Below are 23,071 nucleotides of genomic sequence, written 5' to 3' on the forward strand. Positions count from 1 at the left end.
CATTTAGTTGTCAGTGTCTGAGAAATAACATTTTGTTTACTTTTTATTGATTATTTTCTCATCTTAACAGAAGATCTGTTTATATTTAATCAGTTTATGATTGTGTGTCAAGTTAGCTGGGGACTTTGCCAGTAGTTTTCACAAGGTTCACTGACAGTTAATTCCTTTATTTATTTAAAATGTTTGGCACAACATGTGCAGACAGACTTACTGGAACGTTTATATCTCCAGGAGAATGAAAGTTCTATAGAAATGGCTGAAAGCAGTTATGCGAGGGTTATTAGTAATTTCAGATTATACTGTGCTGCAATAATGCATGTGGTTGTTTTATTTCATAAGTGAATAACAGTATATTTTATCAGCTGTATTGAGAGCTATGACCAGGATAAGTCATAAGGTCTCTTATTTCTGCTGCTCCTTCTAATCACTCCGTTCTGGACTCCGTTCTTCCCTTTACTTCTGTAGACCTTTACTATCTACTCATTTCACTCATCAGTCTCTGAATATTCCTTCAGTCTTTGCAATAGTTCCACCTCTTCTTCTGCTGTTGGTGATTAGGGATGTGAAATCTTGTTTGGTTAATCTGATTAACCAATTAAATAATTAATTAATAACCATTTAAGCACTACGTGTTAATTATAACCGATCAAAAGGGAGAGTGGATGAGGGGCCCACCGCAGCCAGGCTGGATTTGCCCCTCTACTGCAGGCACAGGCTACTCTGGGTAGCCAGAGTTACTCCTGCCTGCCATTTACCTAGGCCCACCTCAGACAGAGTCTGTTCCAGCCACCCAAAGTGGTTTCTCTCTGTGGCAAACCCTGTGAAGATGGAACAGCTGCCCGCCTGCAATGGGTGGGGAGCTGCTCCATCCCGCACTGCTTCACCGAATAACCTTTCACATCCCTATTGGTAATCTCCAAAGTTCTGTAGTTAGTTACTCCTTTTCCTTCTGCTATATTATTGCTGACCTTATCTGTTTACGCAAACTCAACTACCAGTTGTGGATCTTTCTTTCTCTTTCCAGTCTAACATCTTAACTTTTTAATCCTATTTTGGATTTGCTGCCAGCTTCTAATCTCTGTTGCTACTGTCTTTACCATCTTTCTGTTTCTCAAGGTTGCAGCCTCCAAAGTAATTTTAAACGATTGTTTCCCCAAGCAAGGCAGATGCGAAATCCTGGTGGTAGCTTCTCCATAACAGCTCAAAAATAAGTTTTCAGGTATATTGACTTAAAGCTCAGTCTATATGAGACAGGTTTTATTTTGGAATTAGTTCTGTCAATTATGACTCTTTCTAGTGAATTCTGGGTTGCTAACAATCTCTCAGAATGTCCAACAGCTCCTATAATGTTTGGTAACTTTTTCCATAATTCTGTCATATAGCAGTGGCTTGAGTGAGAGCCTGGTGTTGATGCGATCCAAATATTTCCAAACACATGGTTTGTGTTGTGGACATGATGCACTGTTGCAGAAAGCAGTGCATTTGCCTAGTCTAGACTGAGTTTAAAAGTCAAAACAATTTTTGCTGATGTTGTGGAGAAACTAGCAGCCAGATTTAGTGACTGTGTGTGTGGGGTGGGGGCGGGTTGAAGAATCCTACTGATTCATCATCTTTTATTTCTTTGTGCAGCCTCTGCCTCATGCATTAGAGTCGCTCATTCCACCAGGTCTATTTAATTGAGGATATGCTTTCCAAAAGACATTATGGGTCAGTGAATGAAGCTTGGGGTCTGCTGTATTAGAGGTCTGGGTTCCAATTTCCAGCTGTGCCTGATTTGACCTTGAACAGCTTCTTAGCTGCTAACCTTGTACCCCTTTACCTTTCAGAAGAGGCCCTCATTTCCTGATCAACCCCAAAATCCACATAATCTAGCTTCCCAGGCTGATGAATATATAAGGCCATGTTTGTTTCTTATGTATCATAACAAAGCAGAATACAGACACTTTCTGTTTTTCCCCCTTTGGAATTTTAACATTAGGAAATTAGTGACATGATTTAATGAGACTGAGACAAGAAGTAAAACTGGCACTGTGCACTAATAATCGTCCATAGTCATGATTCTCTTTATCATACTTGCTCATTTTTCAGTATTTGTAGTCTTGAAAACTAGATTTTATTCAAATGAAAATCTGACCCTTATTGAGGTAGAGAATAGTTATATTTATTTGAAGAAATCTGTATCCTGTTTCTTGGTACATTTGAAATTAAGAATGCTGAGAGAGTTCAAATGACAACAGGCTTCCCATTCCATCTGCCCTCTGTTTTCTCCCCTCTCTCTTCCTTCATGCCCTCTCCTTCCCTTTTTAAACTATTAGTGCTGATGTCAATTTTATTATTATTGTTAACTATGCCCTAACATGTTATGTTTGTATAATGTCTGAGTTTATACTGTCTGGTTTTGCACCCTTGACAAGTTGAAAAGTTATATAATTGCATAATTGGTTATCCCGTGAAATATGCACTGTTAGGTAATACATATAATCTGTAAGTCATCTACCCTTTGTATTTTTGTTCATGAAAATTAATTAAAACATCACAAATGTAAGTCTGAAGAAAACTGTCTATAATAAATCACTGTTTTAAAAGATGTAAAATAATTTTTTTGGCCTTATGCCCTTTCTGTAGAAATCAGTTAATAAAAACATTCCATATAGGATTTTTTTGTAGTAGGAATCACAGAAGTATATTAAGGCTTTCAGACCATTAAAAAAAAATCATGATTGATCATAAAATGAAATTTTTTTGCAATTAATCACAGTTTTAATTGCACTGTTAAACAGTAATAGAATACCATGTATGTAAATACTTTTGGATGTTTTCTGTATTTTCAAAAATAATGATTTCAATTAAAAAAAATAGTGATCCGTGCACACTGCTCGCTTTAACTTTTAATTGAACTCAGTATTTTTGAAAATATAGAAAACTTCCCAAAAGTATGTACACCTGTTCACTTTGTATTTTGATTATAAATATTTGTACTGTAAGAAGGTAAGTGTTATTTTTACATTCACCTCCCTCAACGAGTTGAGTCACAAATTTAATTAGTACATTTATTTTTTAACAAGTGTCATCAGCAAGTAAGCACATCCTCCTCTGGAATGATGATCGAAGTATGAAGGGGCATAGGAATGTTTTGCATATATGGCAAGTGAATACCTTGTCTTTTGAATGCTTGTGCTATCTTGTAGACAACTGTAAATAAGTGAGAAACATTACTCCCATAAATGTAAACAAACCTATTTGTCTTAATAATTAGCTGAACAAAAAGTCTGTGTGAATTGTAGGCTCTTAAAGTTTTACATTGATATGTTTTTGCATGCAGTTATGTTTGAAACATTTACATTTATAAGTTGCAATTTCATGATAAAAATATAACACAACAGGAGCTGAATTATTACAGTCCAAATATTTATAATAAAAATAATATAAATATTTATAACTAGTTGGAGTTACCCGGCGTTGCTCGCGGCGAGTGATGGGGCCCTTCTGGGGGTGCCCTGTGTGAGGGGCGGGCGGGAGGGGACGAGCACGAGACCTAGGATGGGCGGGGCGGCCCAGCTCGCGCCCGGTGCTGCAGGTGCCGCGGGGAGCAATGACTCCACCACCCACCCCAAAACTTTTGCCCCGCTATCTGCCGCACCAGGGGGCCACGCCAGGGGCTCTCCTATCCTGTGGGCTGCGGCGAGCAGGTGCTGGGCTCCCCACCATGTGACCAGGAAGCTGTGCCAGGCCCCGGGCCATTCCCAGCGCTGCCGCCGCTGCTCCCTCCCCACTGGGCTCGCTCCGCAGCGCCCGCAAGCACCTCCTAGAGGCTTCTATGAGCTCATTTTTTGAGGAATACAGGATCTATCGAAAATGGGTTTATTGTCAACAGATCTGCATCTAGACTGCTGCTTTTTGTCGACAAAACTCTGTGTCGGAAAAAAGCGGTGTCCATGTTTATGCTAATGAACCGTGGGATATTTAAATCCCTGCTTCATTAGCAGTTTTGATGTGCTTCATTTGCATCCCTTTGTCGACAGAGGGATGCAGTCTAGACGTAGCCATAGTGACCAAGTTATTAGCGCACAAACATACAAACATTCTCCTTTATATGTTAGATTTGATATTAGTATTGTTATTGTTTAATGGATTAAAACTGCGATTAATAATGACTTTTAAATTAGTTAATTTGTTTTACATTAATCGTTTGCATGAAGTGCTATTAACTGACACTTAGTATTAATCACAAACTTAAGAGAAGATCCATCAAGCAACATTTTCTGTTCATCTTAGAAAAGCAGAAGGAGAGGGAGAGAATTCTGCAGTCTTTTTATGTTGTGCTCTCCCTATCCATAATGTAATCTGTCCATGCTCCTGTGTGAGCTGGGGACAGGAATGATGCCACAACTGAGAGCCAAGGCCATAGCAGACATGATTGGGTGGTCTGTCTTTTCTCCCCCAGGTGGCCAGCCCTTGCCCCTCGAATATTCCTCTGTGCTCTCCTAGGTGATTGAGCCCCCCCCTCCCCCCCCAGTTTGGGCGCCACTAGTGTAGAGAATTGAAAAGGTGGTGTGAGTATTTGTTTGATGTGAGATTACTGCACTTGACTTTTTGTTAATGGGTTTGCTTGATTTAACTCATAGATTAGAAACTTTTAAATATTTTTAGAAGCTCAGGAGGGTTGGTTTAGGGTTTTAGTAATTCTGCCTTTAGAAATGTGAGAGAATACTGTGTGTACATTCTGCATATATGGTGTGCTGTAAAGGAGGGGAGTGACATTTAGTATTTAACGGATACAAATAGGTTAAAATTATGTTCGCCCCTTAACTTAGATTTCTGAGACTGTTTCTGTCTTTCCTACAAAAGGTCACTTTATCTTTTTTTTAAATGTTATAATTAGAGGAGAATTTCAAGTCAACTGTATAGGAAATCTATTCCTAATTTTTAATTTATTATTTCCAGAAGGGCTCACATTTTCTAAATTATTACATTCGCTGTCTTTTATATAAATATGTCTAACAGCAGTCTTTAGATTTCCTTAACTGCGTGCCATTGAATGATATTTTTTAAAATGTTATGATAAATCACCCTATTCTTTTTAAAAATGGTTACTACTGTTACAAAAATGTAGTCTTCCTAGAGAGTCTAAAAATATAGTGTAATATATGGCAGACTTATAGTTGCCATATGAATTATCTTTTATGTCTTGGGGTGTATATTTTAGCATTGAAGTACAAATTCCACTAACTGCTTAGGGTCTTAAAAGCCCTAATAGATGAAGAACCTGAATATAAAATTTAAATGTCTGACAAACTAAAAGAGAAAAATTTGAGATGATGTTTGTGTTTGTTAGAAAACAAATGCCCATTCCATGATGTGGGTGTTTTCTCCATAATCATAAAATGTTATGATTGACTTATTGCTTCTGTCCAACAAAAGTGCAAAGAGGGGCTGGCAGAAATAATAAAATCCCTTAACAGCAGGCAGGGCCGGCTTTAGGCCGATTTGTCTTATTCCCCAGAATGGGGCCCTGCTCCCAGGCGCACGGTGCATGTGCAGTGCCACACCGGGCGCATGATGCATGCGCGGCCCTGCCCCCGCGAATCAGGCCCCGCTCTTGTTAAAGCCGGCCCTGACAGCAGGCATGATAACCATTTGAATCCTAAGTCCATCCTCTTCCTAAATCAGGGATCAGCAACCTTTGCCTCATGGCTCATCAAGGTAATCCGCCAGCGGGCTGCAAAACAGTTTTTTGATATTTAGTGTCCCCAGGCATGGCCCCCTGCAGCTCTCAGTGCCCATAGTGGCACTTCCCTTAGTTCCCATTGGCGGGGAATGGCAAACCACAACCATTGGGAGCTGTGGGAGTGGTGCCTGCAGACACTCAACATCAAATAATTGTCTCATGGTACACCAACAGATGACCCTGATGGGTTGCAAGCCAAAGGTTGCCTGTCCTGCCTTAGTGCATAGAAAAGAGAAATCTTATAGCCTGCCAAAGATTAGTCAGTCCAGTACCTGACTATGTGTAAGACAATCAAGTTAATTTTTCTATCATTATTTTTAGCTTGTGCGTTTCCTGTATTTTATTTTAATCATGCAACTTTTAGTGTCAAATGGATGTAGCTTTTCTATATAAGAAAATTCACAATAGAAGTTTAAAAGTTTTAGCCATAAAATGTTTGTTTTATTGTTTTTTCTTTTTTTTTAACAGACTGGCTTAGTTCATAGAGATGAGTGTGCAACAAACAAGGGAGGATGAAAATGCATAGTGCAGTCTAATGTCCAGAGTAGAAAATCTAGCATTATAATCTAAATTATAACAGTTTATATTTGTTACAACAATATGTTAAAAACACTGGTAAGTAAATGTTCTCTTAAAATTACAGAATATTTACAATATGCAGTTATAAACCCCAAGGTTTCTTCAAGCCACTTTTTTTTTAACATCTTTGTTTTCTTGCCTTTATCCAAGAGACTCTTGTGATTCATGGAATTGCTATTCATGGTTCCATGTATTTGCAAGGCGAATGGCACTTGGTCCTGCCGTGAGGGCAGGGGGCTGGACTCAATGACCTCTCAAAGTCCCTTCAAGTTCTATGACATAGTTAATCTCCATGTTAAAAATACCACACCTGAGGAAGGTAGCAGGGACTGGGAGACACAGGGAGCTTGCTGCAGGGACTAGGAACCACGACTCCCAGTATTTGCGAATTTCGCCATTCATGGTGAATGTCGAGTGTTTCCTGTATTGAGGAATTATTTTACATGAGAGAATTCTGGTAAATATCTAATTGAAATAAATGTCTCTGAAGGTTATCCCAACAGCAACTCCTTTTTTTGCTTGAGCTCACCAATCATATATATTGTAATGTGTCATATGAAATGGGATTAATGAGATTAAAAATAGTATCAGATGCTAGTGAGCTTGCTCATGGTTTTTTTTTTTTTCAATTTTTCACTACTTTCTAAGTCACCTATTTTTTCCCCAAAATAGTGCATGCTATTTTTGAAGTTTCAAAGTTAACCACTTTTGAGATTTGTGCATGGAAAGAAAGCTGATCTAAATGAACATATGGGGAAAGTGTCAAGTGGTTTGAAGGTGTTGTGATTTTTAAAGGCCTTCATAATTCAAGAATGGCTGATGGCAAATTTTGCTTTAAAAAGGATTCATGAAGTAGGTAGCCTTTTCTCAGAAAGTGAACATGTACAATTATGAATGCGTCAAAATTGGAAAATAGTGAAACATCACAATCTTAACTATAGCTGAAGCTATTAGGCAGAATACATATTCTGTTTGAAAGGTGAAAAAAGAGGCATGGATACATTGTGAGAATCATTATAGATGTAGTAAATGAATGTATTGGTGAATGATCCCCAGGGAGAAAAAGTAGGAACAGGAAAGGAGAAGACAAAGCAATAGTGAACATCAACTAGAGGAGATAGAGCTCCCAGAGAAGATGTTGAAAGAGCTGTCTGAGGTAAAACAAAAACCTACAGAGCAGACTATTCTAGAAGCCTTAAAAGAAAAAGTTTGGTTGGAGAGAGAGAGATTAACAGTAAAACAAAAATTAGTTTAGAAGCTGATTGTTAAAATCAGCTCATGCCCCAGGCATGGACTTTATTTTGGTTTGAGTGTATCATCAATTTAGTTTGTTAAGAAAGCATCTCTAATATATTCTTGAACTAAACAGTATGTTCTGACAATAAGGAGCTAGTTTAATTAAACCAGTTTCTAAATTAATTTTGGTTAAATCTATCTATTTAGAAGCAGTCTCTTTACAAAAAAAAAAAAAGTTAAAGGCTATCTAGAAATCAAAGGTGCGTTTCTTGCTGAAGGAGTTCAGAGGTAGAGGAAGGGAGGAGTAGAGTGGCAGGGATGAGAATGTATGGATTAGTACTAGCCAGTTTTAGGATAGAATGTCATGTGTTTGAATTCAGAGGCAGGAGTGCCTCGTGTGGAAATAAGAGGGAGCAAAAGAAAGTTGGAAGTAGGAGAATAAGCTGATAAGCAGGTCCAGGCTTTTCTAGAGTTGAATATTAAGGCATTGACCAAAGAGTTGTATACTGATTGAGGCTCAAGAAACAATAAACTTGGTTTTGTTTAAAATAAATTGTTACATTTAATCATATTCATTCATACAGCTAAGCTAGAATTTCAGCAGCACATGGTTTTGTTAATGGGAATTACACTTAGATTGGATTTTTTTGAGCTACTAAAAACTCCAAGTTAATGAATGGTACAAACTTGTTGCAGTTAGCCAGGATGCAATCATTGGTACATGTAACTTCATTAAGACTGATGCAGGCCTCTGTGTTGTTGACCTCCTGAAGAAGAAAACAGTATATGAATAGCCTTAGGAAACCTGACTTAATACTGTGCCAACTTCAACCAATCATGAGTCCATAATCTTTCTTATGTATGTAATAATATTAATTGATAAGCTGTAATGGATTATCACAAATAAAATGATCCTGAGAGGATTACAGTTTTTTTTTAAATTATGAATTCTGAACAGAACAATCTTCCTGCCTTTGTAAGATCACTTTGACAAAAGCAGAGCAATATAAAACACATTGGAAACTTTATCGGGCGTCTTTTCAGTGATTTATTTCCAGTGTTTGTGTTAAACAACAATTTTGTGGCATTTTCACATATACGTTCTTTTAAATTCTGTATTCAAAATCACACACTCTAAAATAAGGGGTATGCCTGATGTGGAAAAGGTTATACTTGAGTGAGGAACTTAAATATTGAGATAAAAGGGAAGGTGAAACTGTGGAGCAGACCTGCACTAAACAGACATAGGTAGTCATTTTACACGATGCAGGAAAACAGTATGATGAATGTTTGAAAATCGGAAAAAAATCAAAATCACAAGAGATAATGAATTTTCAAGTATACAGTGATATGAAGAATCGTAAGCAGATTCATATTTATTTAATGGAAAATGTTGTTCTATCTTTCTTAATTAGAAAGTTCTTGTTTCTACATCTAAAGTGCTAGTTTGTGCAGCATTACTTTTGGTTTTGATAAGATACAGAAACTCAGATTTTAAACTAAGATCATGTATAAAATTTTGGGGTTTCCCCCCCCTCTCTTACAGAAAATGCTGGAACAAGAGAGATGAGTACTCCTTTCACTAAGGCCTAGAATTGCCTGTTGATCAACAGTCCTGACCAGGCAATATACGAATGGCCCAAGGAAGCCAGCAAATAGATTTTCAGGTTTTACATGACCTGCGACAAAAATTTCCAGAGGTACCTGAAGTTGTTGTGTCCAGATGCATGTTACAGGTCAGTGTCCTGTTAGTACTGTATATTTATATGTTGCCATTTATTGTAAATATTACAAATAACTGCCAAAACCTTTCCCTCGAATTTGCCATGGTTGGGTGGAACTGCTAATAGCAGATATTTTAACAGAAAACAAGTATCTGTTTTTGTCTTTCTTCTGTTTGCTTTAAAACAAACAGAATCTTGTATCAGTTTACAGCTTTTGCATAGTCTACTCTGTCATATGTTTCTTAAAATTGAGGTATTTCAGTTTCTTTGTGTTAATGTTCATATTTTCACTGTTTACATTGGGAATCTAAAAGTTTCCATTATAAATACTTATATTTTTGAGGATTTATAATGTGGTTTCAAATTCACTTTGTAGTGAAACTTGATGAACACTGGAAGTTAAGAGAACTAGTTTGACCATTTTTAAATTGCAAGAGGCAAAATATCAATCTTCTTATTTTTATGAGGTCTCAAGCTACTGATATAAGAAACAAGCAAAAGATTAATTTTTCTACCTTCCCCACCCATCTAGACATTTTGCTGATGTAGGAAAATGGATCAACACATGGAGCTGCAGATTACATGGCACCATGCTTGTGCTTAAGACTGGCCCGGCAAAGTACTAATTTTGTTATTTCACATGTTGGTGCATTGGCTTAGTAACATGCATTAAATCTAACTTTGGGCAGCCTCCTTCTCATCACAAAACTGGACAATATTTGATGGCTGATTTTTCTAGTGAAGGAGAGGTCTGGAATCAAGAAATTAGGGTCCGACAGATACTGGAAGTATGATGGCAGAAATGTAAAAAAAAGAGCATTCACGCCTCCCTTGTACTGCTATTGTTTGTCACCTTGCTTTTATGAGTACAACTTTTTAAAATAAGTTTTGTAGGGTAGGTCATTTGTTCGTAATATGGACAATTGTATTTCACTGTTTTTTTTTAATTACGAAGTTATTTAATATATTAAGTAATTAAAGTTATGAATTCCATAAATGAGGTTTTGCAGTGAGGACTGTTAGGGTCCACCAGTGGCTTGAGCTGCAGTGGACTCCATTTTGTGGGAAGTTGAGATTCCTTCCAGGCGCAGGGAGGCAGCATGTACTCAGCAGTTGTTGGATCTGCTGTGGTAATGTAGTGACTTGGCCAGGGTAGAAGCTCAAAAGTTCCTGTGTGGTAGCAGCCCCAGATTTGGTGCTTCTGTGCCATCCAGGTGTTCGGCTCCAGCCTCAACTCTTGCTCAAGTTTCAGCTCTGTTTTAAGTTCTGAGGAAGACTTCACTTTGGTTGCTGATGTGTACTGTTTGGCTTCTGAGTATTCCTCAAATCAGAGTGAGAGCGAGAGTCTAGAAAAAGAGACAAACTTTACCAGTTACACGGACGGCATCATCTTCACCTGAGAGAGGGGAAAAAAGCAGACAAGATTGTTGGTCTTTTTCCTGATCAGTCTATACCTCCTTATCTTCCCCGAAGACTACTACAGTGTTTCTACACGGATTTCTTAGTATTTGTTTGTCTTTCCTCAGGGTCATTTGTTTCTGATGCAATCCATTATGGGTTCAAAGCAAGATCAGTATGTAAAAAAGGGTAGTGTAAGAATACAGAGACATGTTTCTTCCTGTCTCATCCTTTCTCTTGGTCCTGCAGCTGCAATTTTGTTCCCATCTCTATTGCTGAGGAGATTGGCAGTTCTGGGGTCCATGGCCCAATTGGGGGACCACCACAGGAACATTATAATTGTCCTCTATATAGATGGAGAGGTGATGTTTCATCTGTAAAAGATCTGTCTGAAGAAGAATATGAGAGAGACAGTATGCTAATGTTTGAAAAGAGGAGCTGATATAGATTATGATCCTGGTTTGTCACCAGATGAACGTATGGATTGGCTTTTGCCTTTTCCCCTTCTGAGAATGCTCTGCAGTTTCATGTTTCTACTCTGAATCTCTCTCTAGTGCCTATGAAGGAGGCATCTCATCCAATGATATACTTGGAATACCACCAACAGTACGATGTCCTTACTAATCTTTAATGAGCCAGCTTGCTAAGACTGTTTGGTCCATTCCTGCCAACCTGTATCCAAGAAAACAGACAAATTACATCTGTTACCCTCAGAGAGGTTGTCATGTGTCCCCTACACCTAATTCACTGGTAGTGGTTGCTAGCTAGTCGCAAATCAAGGACTGGATAGCAATTTTTCTCACACGAGTGATAGGAAGGGGCTCCAAAAAGGTGTTTGTCTTTTCATGTCTCGATATTAAAGTGGCAAATATAGGGAGATAGCATAACAGCTTTATAATTTATCTATTCTGGCTGTGGAAAAAGAGGGCACTGTTTGGGCATGATTTGCAAAATCACATAAGAAGACTGGAAAATGTGATCCTAGAAGAGAGTTAAAATTTGGAAAAGCTCACTCTGAGTTTCCTTTGATTCCTCAGACTCTTCCGTTAGAGCACTGGCTTTTGCTGTTATTCTGAGAGGACAGAACTTCATTCCATCTTTTTTTTTTTTTTTTTTTTTTTTTTTTTTTTTTTTTTTTTTTTTTTTTTTTTTGAGATCTTTTTAGTGAAAAGACAGATGAATTGCTGAAGGGCCCATTCTTTGGACTTGATTTCTTCTACCGGCAGGAGACCTTCTACTCCTTTCTGTTGTTATCAGTCATCTATGGTTTATTTTTCATAAAATTTAAGGAGTTCAACAACAGCCTCAACAGGCATCATTCCAGAGCCAGCATAAAAAAGGAGCCTTTTAAATCCAGGCCTAAACAGATTTGATGTAAGAGTTGAGAGTCAAGTCGAAATAGCAAGGATCCTTTCCTTTTTGTATTTGGAGAGAAGCTAGCCCATTTTATTATCAAATGGAGACTTTCTGATGAGATTGTTCTACTTTTAAAGTACAAAAGTTGCTTCTCATTAGGCTATGGAAAATGTTTCCAAACACAAGATAGCTTTTTGGTGCAGTGTCCATCACAAGTTTTCCCTTGGCTCATGCACATCTTTATGTAAGGCAACACGCACATTATACCAAGATGACAGCCATCCCCAGTTTCCTCTCAACTGATGTGGAATCTTCTAGCTTCTCGCCCCAAGGCATAGACTGTTGATCCTTCTAGATTTAATTGCATGCACTTAGGCACTATCTTCTGGCATATTACAGTTGGAATGTAGAGTCATGTGAAGAAATAAGGGTTACTTACCTCTAACCAGAGGGCTTTGGGGTGGCTCTGCATGCTCTTGCTTCACACCAACCTTCTCTTCTGTGAACCCCTTTTTGTTCTGTCTCTGTGTTGGTGATGAAAGGAACTGAGATAGTAGAAAGCATTGTGCATCCTTGTTTAGCAGTTTCTTCAGACTATTTAGAGTCATTAATGGGAGGGTGCAGCGTACAAGTGCTCCAATGAGGGGTTCTCAGACTTATTTGATTGCACTTCCTTTTTTGTGTCCATAGTAGTTTACTCATGTGCTATACAAGTACATATACCAATTTTAAAAAAATCAACATACAACTCTCATTAAATATTAAAAACAGCAAGGCATCGATCAAAATACACACAACAGTCTATTGTAACAAGAGCAAAACCAAAACTGATTTTGGTCTATGCTCACGATTAAATGTGCAAATAGAATACAGGCAGTCCCCGGGTTACATGGATCCGACTTACATCGGATCCCTACTTACAAACGGGGTGAGGCAACTCCTCACTAGCTGCTTCCCCCCAGCAGACCAGGGAGACGCGAAGCTAGCGCCTCTCCCCCTCCCCCAGCAGACCAGGGAGACGCAGAGCGGCTTTTCTTAGCAGACACCTCAGCTTGAGAATAAAGGACTGAGGGAAGTGAGGTGTGGGAGAATAAAACTGAGCTCTGGAGAAATGTTTGGCTAGAGTTTCCCCTACAATATGTACCAGCTCCGACTTACATACAAATTCAACTTAAGAACAAACCTACAGTCCCTATCTTGTACGTAACCCGGGGACTGCCTGTAACGTACAGGTGGCAACAATTTTGTATAATGCTATGCAAGCTTAACAGAAATCCATCAGAATGCAGTGCCATTTAGAGACAAATGCTGCACAGCACCATCTGAGGACATGATAATTCTAGAGGAATAAGCTTTGCTAGTTTATTCATTGCTGTGCGTAAAATGTGCCAAGTATATTTTGTTTTGTTTTTGCTTTAGCTTCTGTGCTTCCCGCGCTACATCTTGCACTTCCCCCTCCCCCCAAGGGAGCTCAGCCCCCAGTTTGAGTACCTCTGACCTAATAGATTCACTCACATCTATTCTCTGAAGAAAAGGGCATATGTACAGGGGGTTCAGGTGTCAATGGCAGCCTTGAAGACAAGAGTTGAGGTAAAGGAGGTTGGTATGCAGATGGACCCTAGCCAGTTTTCTATTGGAAATTTTCTCTGTAAAGAAAGGGGTTATAGAAAAATGTTGGGATTTTTAAATGATCTTACCAGTTACTTTTTTTTAAGTTTGTCACAGAAGACATTCCATAGAAGCATTACAAAATCAAAAGATGGGGGGAAAAAACTTATTGATCAACTAAATTTGTTCTTGATTTCTAGATTTCAATTGGAAGCTCCCAAAAATTTGGATTTTCCTACAGAATGGTTTAAAAAAAAAGCTTGATTGCAAGATCCTCTTGTCGAGCTAACTTTAAATTATATTGAAAAATGTTACATCTTTTCAAATTCACCCCATCAGTTTTTAGCCAAAATATTTTTGTGGATTTTAGAAGAGGGGTTCAAAATTAAGCTTACAATGGCGGAACTAATATTACTTCAGAAAACAAAACAATATAAGAATGCTGCTGTTAAACAGAACATTTCACTGTGAACATATCTATTCTTTATATATTTTATCTTGAAAGTAGAGGAGGAATGCACCGAAGGAATGTGTTTGCTCTTCCGCAAAAAAGCGGAAGAGCAAACACGCTCTTTTGGGGAGCCCGGTATACCTTGTTTCACGTGGCATAAGGGTTCTGCTGAAAGACGAGGCTTTTCCCTCATTTGTCCCCGTCTAAATAGGGCCAAATGGTGGAAAAGCCTCTTCCGGGGGAAAAAAGCAGGAAAAGCTATACAAAATGCAGAGCACATTTTGCATAGCTTTTTCCGCAAAAACACCACAGTCTAGACCTAGCCGTTGAAAGTTTAATAGGACACAGCATAAGCCTGTTTAAACTAGGGGGTTGCATACTATATTCCTTTTGTTGGCCAAATTTATTGCAGATTAATTTTGTCAGCCAAATTAATCCCTCCTTCGTCCCCCTACAAGCTTATGAATTCCTTTCTATTTCAGGAATTGCTTGCAATCCCCTTCCTTCATACCAGGGGCTCAGTGTTCCCTCCATTACCTCTCTGTCCTCTTGAAGCTCTTGTCTTCCATTACTTCATGCCAAGAGGTTTATATGTGTTCCCATTCCCCACTTTTCCCGTTCCTCCTGTCAGAAGCTCTGTGTCCCCCTATTTCCTGTCCCCCCTGCAGCACAACATTTTCCTTCTCCTTTCCTCTTGTTTTTCTCTTTCATTGCGTCAGTATTTTAAACTCAGTTGGATGTGGACAGAGCTAAAATTAAGGGTATTGAGTTCATTTTTTCCATCAACCCATTCTTTGATCTATAAACAATAAACATATTGTTAAAAGTATGACTTTGCACACAGATGTTGCCCTTCTTCCTTCTTTTGATTTTTCTGATTTTCTTCAGAATCAGTAATGTTCTGTGTGATGATTCCAAGAGCATGCCCTGAAATTTTGTAGCGTATATTCACTTCAGCATTCAAAATGTATTGCATTACATCTAAGCAAAGAAATGCTATCAAGTTGTGCCTATGGACCTGTCAAGCTATTTCTGTTTAATTTCCTTCTATGGCCTTTTCAGTATCTACCCCTTTTTCGTAGCTCCATTCAAAATTCTGCCACCATGGTTTTCCTGGCCTGTCATTTTTCTCTGTCAGTCTTATCGTGTCTTTGCTGGCCCTTTTTTCTCTGCTCCAAGTACAAGTCCTTACCTTTAAGCCCTCATGTTTAGCCCCTTTATACATAAACACTTCTGCATCCTAGTGTTCCTGCTACAACACATTTTCTAATGCGATCTTCCTTACTCATTTCTCTGCTTTTCCCACATGCACCTTCCCACGTGCTTTTTTCCATTTCCCATTATCCCTGGAGCACCCTTCCTGAGCTATTGTATATACTACTAACTTATACTCCTTGATAGCTCTCAGACCCACTTTTGCTGTGAGGGAATTATTATTATTATTTATCAGCTTAAACAATGCTTTTATCAACTCTTAAAGCACTTTACCATAACAGCTAGTTGGATGGTCAATAGGATTCCTGTCCTGTTATTTTTACTTTATAGTGTATTTTTTTTTACAAGACTAGAATCTGTCAAGCCATGCATGCATTTGGCCTATATTAATATTTTTGTTACGGTTCCTTCCTTTACTTTTTTGTACCTTAAATTATAAACTGGTCAGAGCAATAGTAGTCAATGACTCACTTGGGAGCCTAACATAAAGAGGTTCTGATCCTCTTTGGGCTCTTTTTGCTATTAAATAAAAGTAATTTTATTGAGAAAATATAGCATGTGTTAATTTGTCTTGCTAAGTATTTGAGTATATAAGTATTTGAGAACTGTATTATTCTTGTGCTGCGTATGTCTTCTCCTTGATATATTTTCCTTATAGTTCATTTGTGTATATTTATCTTTTTGGTACAGCTTTTATTCAAAATACATTATTTGATTATAATTACTGGTTTTGGTAGGGGTCATGACAGTTGGCTAACATAAAAGAAATATGTTAAAATATACTTGTTTTCCTTAGCTATCACTGCATGAAAATAAAATAAAAATATGAGCCGATAAAACAGAACATAATTATGGGTTCAGAAGAGGGAATGGAATTATTCAATAATTATTTTTTTATTTTTTATTTTTTTTAAGAAGATTAATTAGCAACTCTAAGAGCCCCCCATTAAGTTTGAGAAAAAAGTGTGCATACTCTGTTTTTTCAACTGTTGTTTAAAATCCCCAAAACTAGGTAGCTGTGGGTTTATTACTTCTGTTCAAGGTAATGAACAAATACATTTTGCTCACATTTTTATATATTATTAACATTTACATTTTTTTAATTCATCACATTCAAAATTCTATTCCAATACAAGTGGTTGTTATGAATCTTTTGACCAGTAGTGGACTGGTAGGGACATTTTGATAAACACAGTAAGAATGTTTAAATATGCCACTGTAATCAGTATTTCTTTAAAGCGTTGCATCTGGTGAAATTGTTCGTATGTGGCTGTTGTGGTTCTAAATAAATTCTTATTTGAAGTATCTTTGTTCTCCTGTGCACTTTCCTCAATCTGCATGTTCTTTTATTTATAAATATGGCATTTTATGTTCAGCAGATGGTATTATGTTATGAAGTCAGTCGTTAAAATCTTTAGGAAACCATTTTAAATAAAAAAAAATTGTTTTTGTTTTTCAAGTTATTTACCCATAATTTACAGGTACTCTGAATCCAACCCTTCTGTCAGTTTTCCCCTCAGCAGAGTCTTGATCAATGCTGAAGATTGTTCTGAAAGTGGGGAGGAATAGCAAAAAGTATTCATCCAAGGAGTACCATACCGTATTAGCTTGTCAAAGATGTCCCTGTCAGTACTGCAGCAACAATGCAAATCTCCGCCAATGGTGCCAGGGAGTGAGTCACGGTTCTCATAATAGTAAGCTTCACATGCAAGCCCCTCATGCGTGTGTAGCAGCTGTGTTGACCAACAACTCAAAGCTTTTCATGTGATGCTTCATAGTAATTTTCAATGCTGATACAATGTGAGCATATGACCTTATTTTATCAGTAACTTCAAACTCTTTTTTTTTTATAGAATAATAATAACTTGGATGCCTGTTGTGCAGTTCTGTCTCAGGAAAGCACGAAGTATCTCTATGGTGAAGGAGACCTAGGTTTTTCGGATGATTCTGGGATTCCTGGATTACGAAATCACATGACATCTCTTAACTTAGATTTGCAGTCACAGAATGTGTATCACCACGGAAGAGAAGGAAGTAGAATGAATGGAAGTAGGACTTTAGCTCACAGCATTAGTGATGGACATCTTCAAGGCAGCCAGCACAACAATGAACTGTTTCAGCAAGAGCCACAAACAGCACCAGCTCAAGTTCCACAGGGATTCTTTAATACAGTTAGTACTTCTAATCCAGGACACTTGGGATTTCACATAGGCAGCAAAGGAAAATCTAGCCCCTCTCAGCAGACACCCAGATTCAATCCCATTATGGTAACTTTAGCCCCCAATATTCAGCCTGGTCGCAATACCCCTACATCTTTGCACATACATGGTGTACCTCCACCTGTACTTAATAGTCCACAGGGAAATTCTATCTATATTAGGCCTTATATTACAACTCCAAGTGGTACAGCTCGACAGACACAGCAGCATCCAGGTTGGGGGTGTCAGTTCAATCCCATGCATCCTCAGCAAGTCTACCAGCCTTCACAATCAAGTCCCTGGACTACTCTTCCTACATCCAATTCTCTTACACATACCTCATCACAACAGTCATCACAGCCAAACCAACAAGGCCACCAGACTTCTCATGTCTATATGCCTATCAGTTCACCCACCACTCCACAAGCACCCATGATTCATTCATCTGGTAGTTCACAATCTGCTGCCCACAGCCAATATAACATTCAAAATATCTCAACAGGACCTCGCAAAAACCAAATCGAAATCAAACTTGAACCACCACAAAGAAACAGCTCTTCAAAGCTGCGTTCATCTGGTCCTCGCACTTCCACTAATCCCTCTTCCCTGAACAGCCAGACATTAAGTAGAAGTCAGCCCACTGTTTACATAGCTGCCAGTCCACCGAATACAGATGAAGTGATCACACGCAGTCAACCTAAGGTCTACATTTCAGCAAATGCCACAACAGGAGATGAACAGATTGTGCGAAACCAACCAACACTCTTCATATCAACAAATCCTGGGGTAACTACTACCTCTAGGAATATGTCTGGTCAAGTAAGCATGGGTCCTGCATTTATTCATCACCATCCACCCAAGAGTCGAGCAGTGGGCAACAACACCACTGCAACCTCTCCTCGAGTGGTAGTCACGCAGCCTAACACAAAATATACTTTTAAAATTACAGTTTCTCCAAATAAACCCCCTGCAGTTTCACCAGGGGTAGTATCCCCAACCTTTGAACCTACAAATCTTCTAAACCTTCCTGATCACTATACAGAACCAGAGGGAATCCAGCATCTTACTGACCCTGTTTTAGCACATGTGGATAGGATCAATGATGCACGGAAATTGAGTGTGGGATCTGATGATGCTGCCTATACACAAGGTAATATTCTTAATGTAAATTGTAGAAATTTCTATCAAGTTATCTGAGCTAATATTCAGGGAGAACAAGAACCACCAATCAGCTGTTTTGGAATTGACAAAACTCCTATTTCATTGCACTCTTCAGTATATTCTAAATCAGAAATATGAATTTATAATTAACACACATTTGACTCAGTCCTTATTTAAGTTTGCATGGTAAAGGTAGCTTTCGCTCATTACTTGAAAGTTAAAAAAAAAAAAAAAAAAGGTTCTATTGTTTTGTGTTCATTTATCTATAATCACCTTCTGCTTTGGGGAGCTTTTTCTAAGTTAGCAGTCAGGGTAGATTTCTTTACTTTACCAGATTGGAATTGTCTATACTAATTTTAGTAGATTGTTCTAGAATAGATTTCTCATATTTCAGTTGATTTTAAACAAACCGAATGTCCAGACTTATTGGCAGATTGTTGAACCAGATTGCAGGCAAGCAGATGACAGACACTGTTCCCACTGAATAGCACTGCCTTTATTAGTTCATTTTGCAAATGTTGAGTAGGAATGATTTTTTTACTGCACTGTTTCTGTTGTCAGACATCCATCCACAAACATGTTTTTAGTGTTTACAAACAAATATGAAAAATAAACCAATCCTAAAGAAGTTAAAATCTGAATAGTAGTGTGATGAAGGAAGGAGGATGAGATTACGTGAAAATCAAGTGAACTGCATAGTGATAAGGACTCCTCTTGTTAATCCGACTATTCTTGTGTGTTCATATTTTAAATGTATTTGTTAACGTGAAGAGGAGTAGGATTTTACAGGTTGAACCTCTAGTTCAGCACCCTTCAGGCCTGACTGGTACCAAACCAGAGAATTTGCTGAACCACGGGAGGTCAGTATTGTTGTGGGGGGATCTCTTTATTTTTGTTTCATGGAGAGGAATAAATGCAATAGCACTTGCAATGACATTTAATAATGTATAACTGAACTGTACTGTACTGATACATTCTGTAAATCTATGCCTAGCCAAGGCCTATCAGCTCTCTTCACAACAAAGTGGTATTGTTACACAATTTTACTGTATTGGCACAAGCTGATAAGTAGATAAAGCAGAAAAACATACTTGTGTTTAGCAGCATTACCAGCACTTCCACTGCCTGTTGGTCTCTTAGAAGATATTTGGGGGTAATGTAGAGCTAAATAACAGCACAGAACACTGAGAACCAGGACTGCTGGCTGTAAAACTTTTTAGGACCTCAGGAAACTTGGCCACACCTACAATAAGTGGACAGTTGACTAAGTAAAATTATGCCAGACCAGAGAATGCTAGACTAGAGAGGTTCAACATAATAAAATAGTATTTTGAAAATGATGCAGATTGAGTCCTGCGATACTTATGAGGCTACAAAACTTGCAGAATAATTCACCTCTCACCTTCTTGAGACCCTTCAATTATTGTTAACCAATTTGGAATTTTAAAATCAAATTTGTTCTAAGTTTACTGTATATGTTGTTAAGATCAACTGTTAGGAGGTAAATTTAACAATGAAATAACTTGAGAATTCCTTGCCTAGATTAGGGGGGTTCTTGAATGCTGCAGTGTTTTACTCTAACCCTCATTAACATTAGGAATAAAATTAATCTTGCATATATATAATGATCATAGTATTCAACTGCTTTGCATTTCTAGTGCAGTTTTTCTTCTGTTCTGGCTTTCTTGAAAGACTGTTTGTAGGACTGCCTTCTGCTGCACCCAGCTCCCACCAGACTTTGCTCTGAATGCCAAATGCTCTTTGAACAATGATTCCTACTTGGTACTAGGTGCACCTACAATCAACATCTGATGCATCAGGAATAGGCAAAGCTCTCTGTACCTAGTGCTGCTTCAGGGTTTCTGGTTGCATAGGAACTAGTTCATCCTCCAAAAGTACTGAATGATTCTGCCTATACTAGACCTCACTTGTGTATAAAGTCTCAAATTGTCTACAGGTTTTTAGACACAAATGGCCAGTGTACAGTGTAGGCTATGGCCATAGCATGAAGCTGTGTGTCAGAAGCTGTCTTAGCTCTGACTTCATGGGGTAAGTCCCTTTACCTCTGATTAGTGAGGGCTTCTATCCTCTATGGGGCCCTCAGCCTTCACTTGTGTGTAATGCTGCTCAAGTATTCTGCATTCAGAGGAGTGCTTCAGATGACGGCACATATTTTCTTCCACTCATCCACACTAACTGCTATGGTTTCTGTAATCCTTTGCTACAACTATAAATCATTCAGAAGTTGATACGCATGATTATTATTTATCTGCCCTATCCAAGCAACCAGAAGTTCAGCTGATGTCCTAAACTTGGGTCTCTTGTATGACAAAATAGTTTATTTTTTTAATCTTATAGGTGGTGTAGATAGTAACATCTGTCAGTAAGTTTGCCTGACATGTTTCATTACAAGTCCATGTTTTTGAGTCCTTGCTCTTGACCATTCCATGTTATGGATATGCGCGTCACGTGCATCATTGCTGAAGATTTTCCCTCATTGATTATCTGTTGGGCCTGCTCTAATGCTCTCTGGCACCATGCACCACACCCTCTCAGTTCCTTCTTATGCCCATGATGTTTTCTGGAACTACACACCCTGCCTTCTTCCCAGTGGTTTGTAGATTGTATCTTCATTTGTAATCAGAGTTTATAATTTTCTTGTAATTAGCATTAGTGTATATAGTTCCTGTCATGAGGGACTGCTTTGCCCTCAGGTATGCCCTTGGGCCTAGGCTTCAAGCTTTGTGGAAAACCTATCCCCATGAGTGACCTGCATTCCAGCTTCTTAAAGTGCTTGGGAGAAATTCCATGTCGTACAAGAGCCTATTCTTTCAGCACATCAGAATAATCTCAGAACCAAGTAGCTCCAAGTACTTCAGCATTGGTTAAAAGCACTACCCCCAGTACAGAGTTCTTCCTAGTACTATTCACCATTTCTGATGCTGAGAAAGAAGCACAAGAAGCAGTGAACCAATGGAAGGTGCTTACCAGTGAAAAAGAGAGACAAGTGGGGAGAAGGCAGCACAGTGAGACCTGTGTCAGGCCACTCCCAGGCCTGCAATGGCACCGTCAACTCTGTCTAGAGTATTGAATCCAGCACAGGAACCTCCGCTGACTCCTGGAAGCCACAGCAGTGCCAGCAGCTTCAGAGGCTTTCTGAGTGGTTAGAGACCACCTTTTTCCGCCAGTCTCTTCAAATCCAGGGGGACACCACCAACTTCAGTGACAAGAAGGAAGGGAGGAGGAGTGTTGGGCCCCTTCCTGGCACCAGGCTCCCTGGCATCCTCTAGAGAAAAGACTTCCCTTATCCTTGCAACTCTGTCATCTTTGTTCCCCAGATTCCCTGCATAGTAGAGGCACATATGGATGCTACTCCACAAAGGTCTCTGAGAGAAGACTCTTCTTCTGAATCTGAAAAAGAACCTTATGTGCCTCCTAAATGCATTACAGTACTCAAATTATGCACCACCAGACATCAGTGCTAATCCTCCTGCCAGCACCTGGCAAACAGGTTACTGACCTGATAGACTGGCCTTACTGGAACCCATGGGCATTTCCTCTGACACTACATCCTCCCATCTATTGTGCCTGATTGGTGGTTTCCAAGAGATGGGCTACTGCTCCTTCTGACTCAGCACCAAGCCCTGATCCTGGTACCAATGTCCAGGAGGTGGCTTCAATGGATATAGTTGAGGAAGAAGCCCCTCCTCTGGTACAAGCCGTCATCTCAACCTCCCCAGACAAGTAGTTGCAGGACCCAGTAACCTGCTTTGGCAGGATAACTTCAGAGCCCATCAGGAACTTCTTAAGCATGTTACTGCAAACCTGGGTTTGTAAAGTGTGGAGCTCAAGGAGACATCACACAGCCATATTGATATCCTGTCTGCAGCAGTTCGGTCGAAGATGGTCATGCCCATCAATGAGATGGTGATGTGATCTGTCAAGTCACTGTGGCAAACTTTCTTCTCTGCATCCCAATCCAAAAGGGCAGAGAAATACTGTGTGCCAGCAAGTATGTTTGAATAACTGTTCTCGCATGCTCCTGCTGGTCTGCAGCAAACAAAGGGTACAGGCGGATATAATCAAGCACTACCCCTAAGCAAAATGACATCAAAAGACTAGACCTTTTCATAAAAAAGGTTTATTTGACAAAGAGCCTTCAACTGCATATTTCCATACAGCAAGCTCTGCAGGTAAGATACAGTTTTGTTCTCTTTGGCTAAATTTAAAAACTCTCCCCCAAGATTTAAGGCAGGAGTTCACTGCCCTTTTGGAGAAAGGCAAGAATGAGGCCAGGATCTCGCATCCAGCAGCTCTGGCCATCAACTCAGGGGCCAAGACAATGGCTTCCGCTATTGTTCTTGGCTCCAGGCCTCTGGCCTTCCTCGTGAAATTCAATAGTCTATCCAAGATCTTC

General features: G+C 39.0%; 1 protein-coding gene across 8 annotated transcripts in view; it reads left to right on the top strand.

Annotated features, from left to right (window-relative positions):
- Window positions 1-23,071, top strand: part of TAB2 (TGF-beta activated kinase 1 (MAP3K7) binding protein 2) — a 121,527-nt gene that overhangs the window by 69,651 nt on the left and 28,805 nt on the right. For 4 of the 8 annotated variants that reach the window (XM_075924402.1, XM_075924403.1, XM_075924405.1 and 1 more), the window contains 3 exons: window positions 6,197-6,343; window positions 9,090-9,279; window positions 17,149-18,643. In XM_075924402.1, coding sequence (XP_075780517.1) covers window positions 9,178-9,279; window positions 17,149-18,643 — 1,597 coding nt within the window. In that variant the 5' untranslated portion in view covers window positions 6,197-6,343; window positions 9,090-9,177. The remainder of the gene's footprint in view (window positions 1-6,196; window positions 6,344-9,089; window positions 9,280-17,148; window positions 18,644-23,071) is intronic. The other 4 variants (XM_075924401.1, XM_075924404.1, XM_075924407.1 and 1 more) reach the window with 2 other exon arrangements.

The sequence above is a fragment of the Pelodiscus sinensis genome, chromosome 3 (genome assembly GCF_049634645.1).
Source record: "Pelodiscus sinensis isolate JC-2024 chromosome 3, ASM4963464v1, whole genome shotgun sequence".
Classification (NCBI taxonomy): Eukaryota; Metazoa; Chordata; order Testudines; family Trionychidae; genus Pelodiscus; species Pelodiscus sinensis.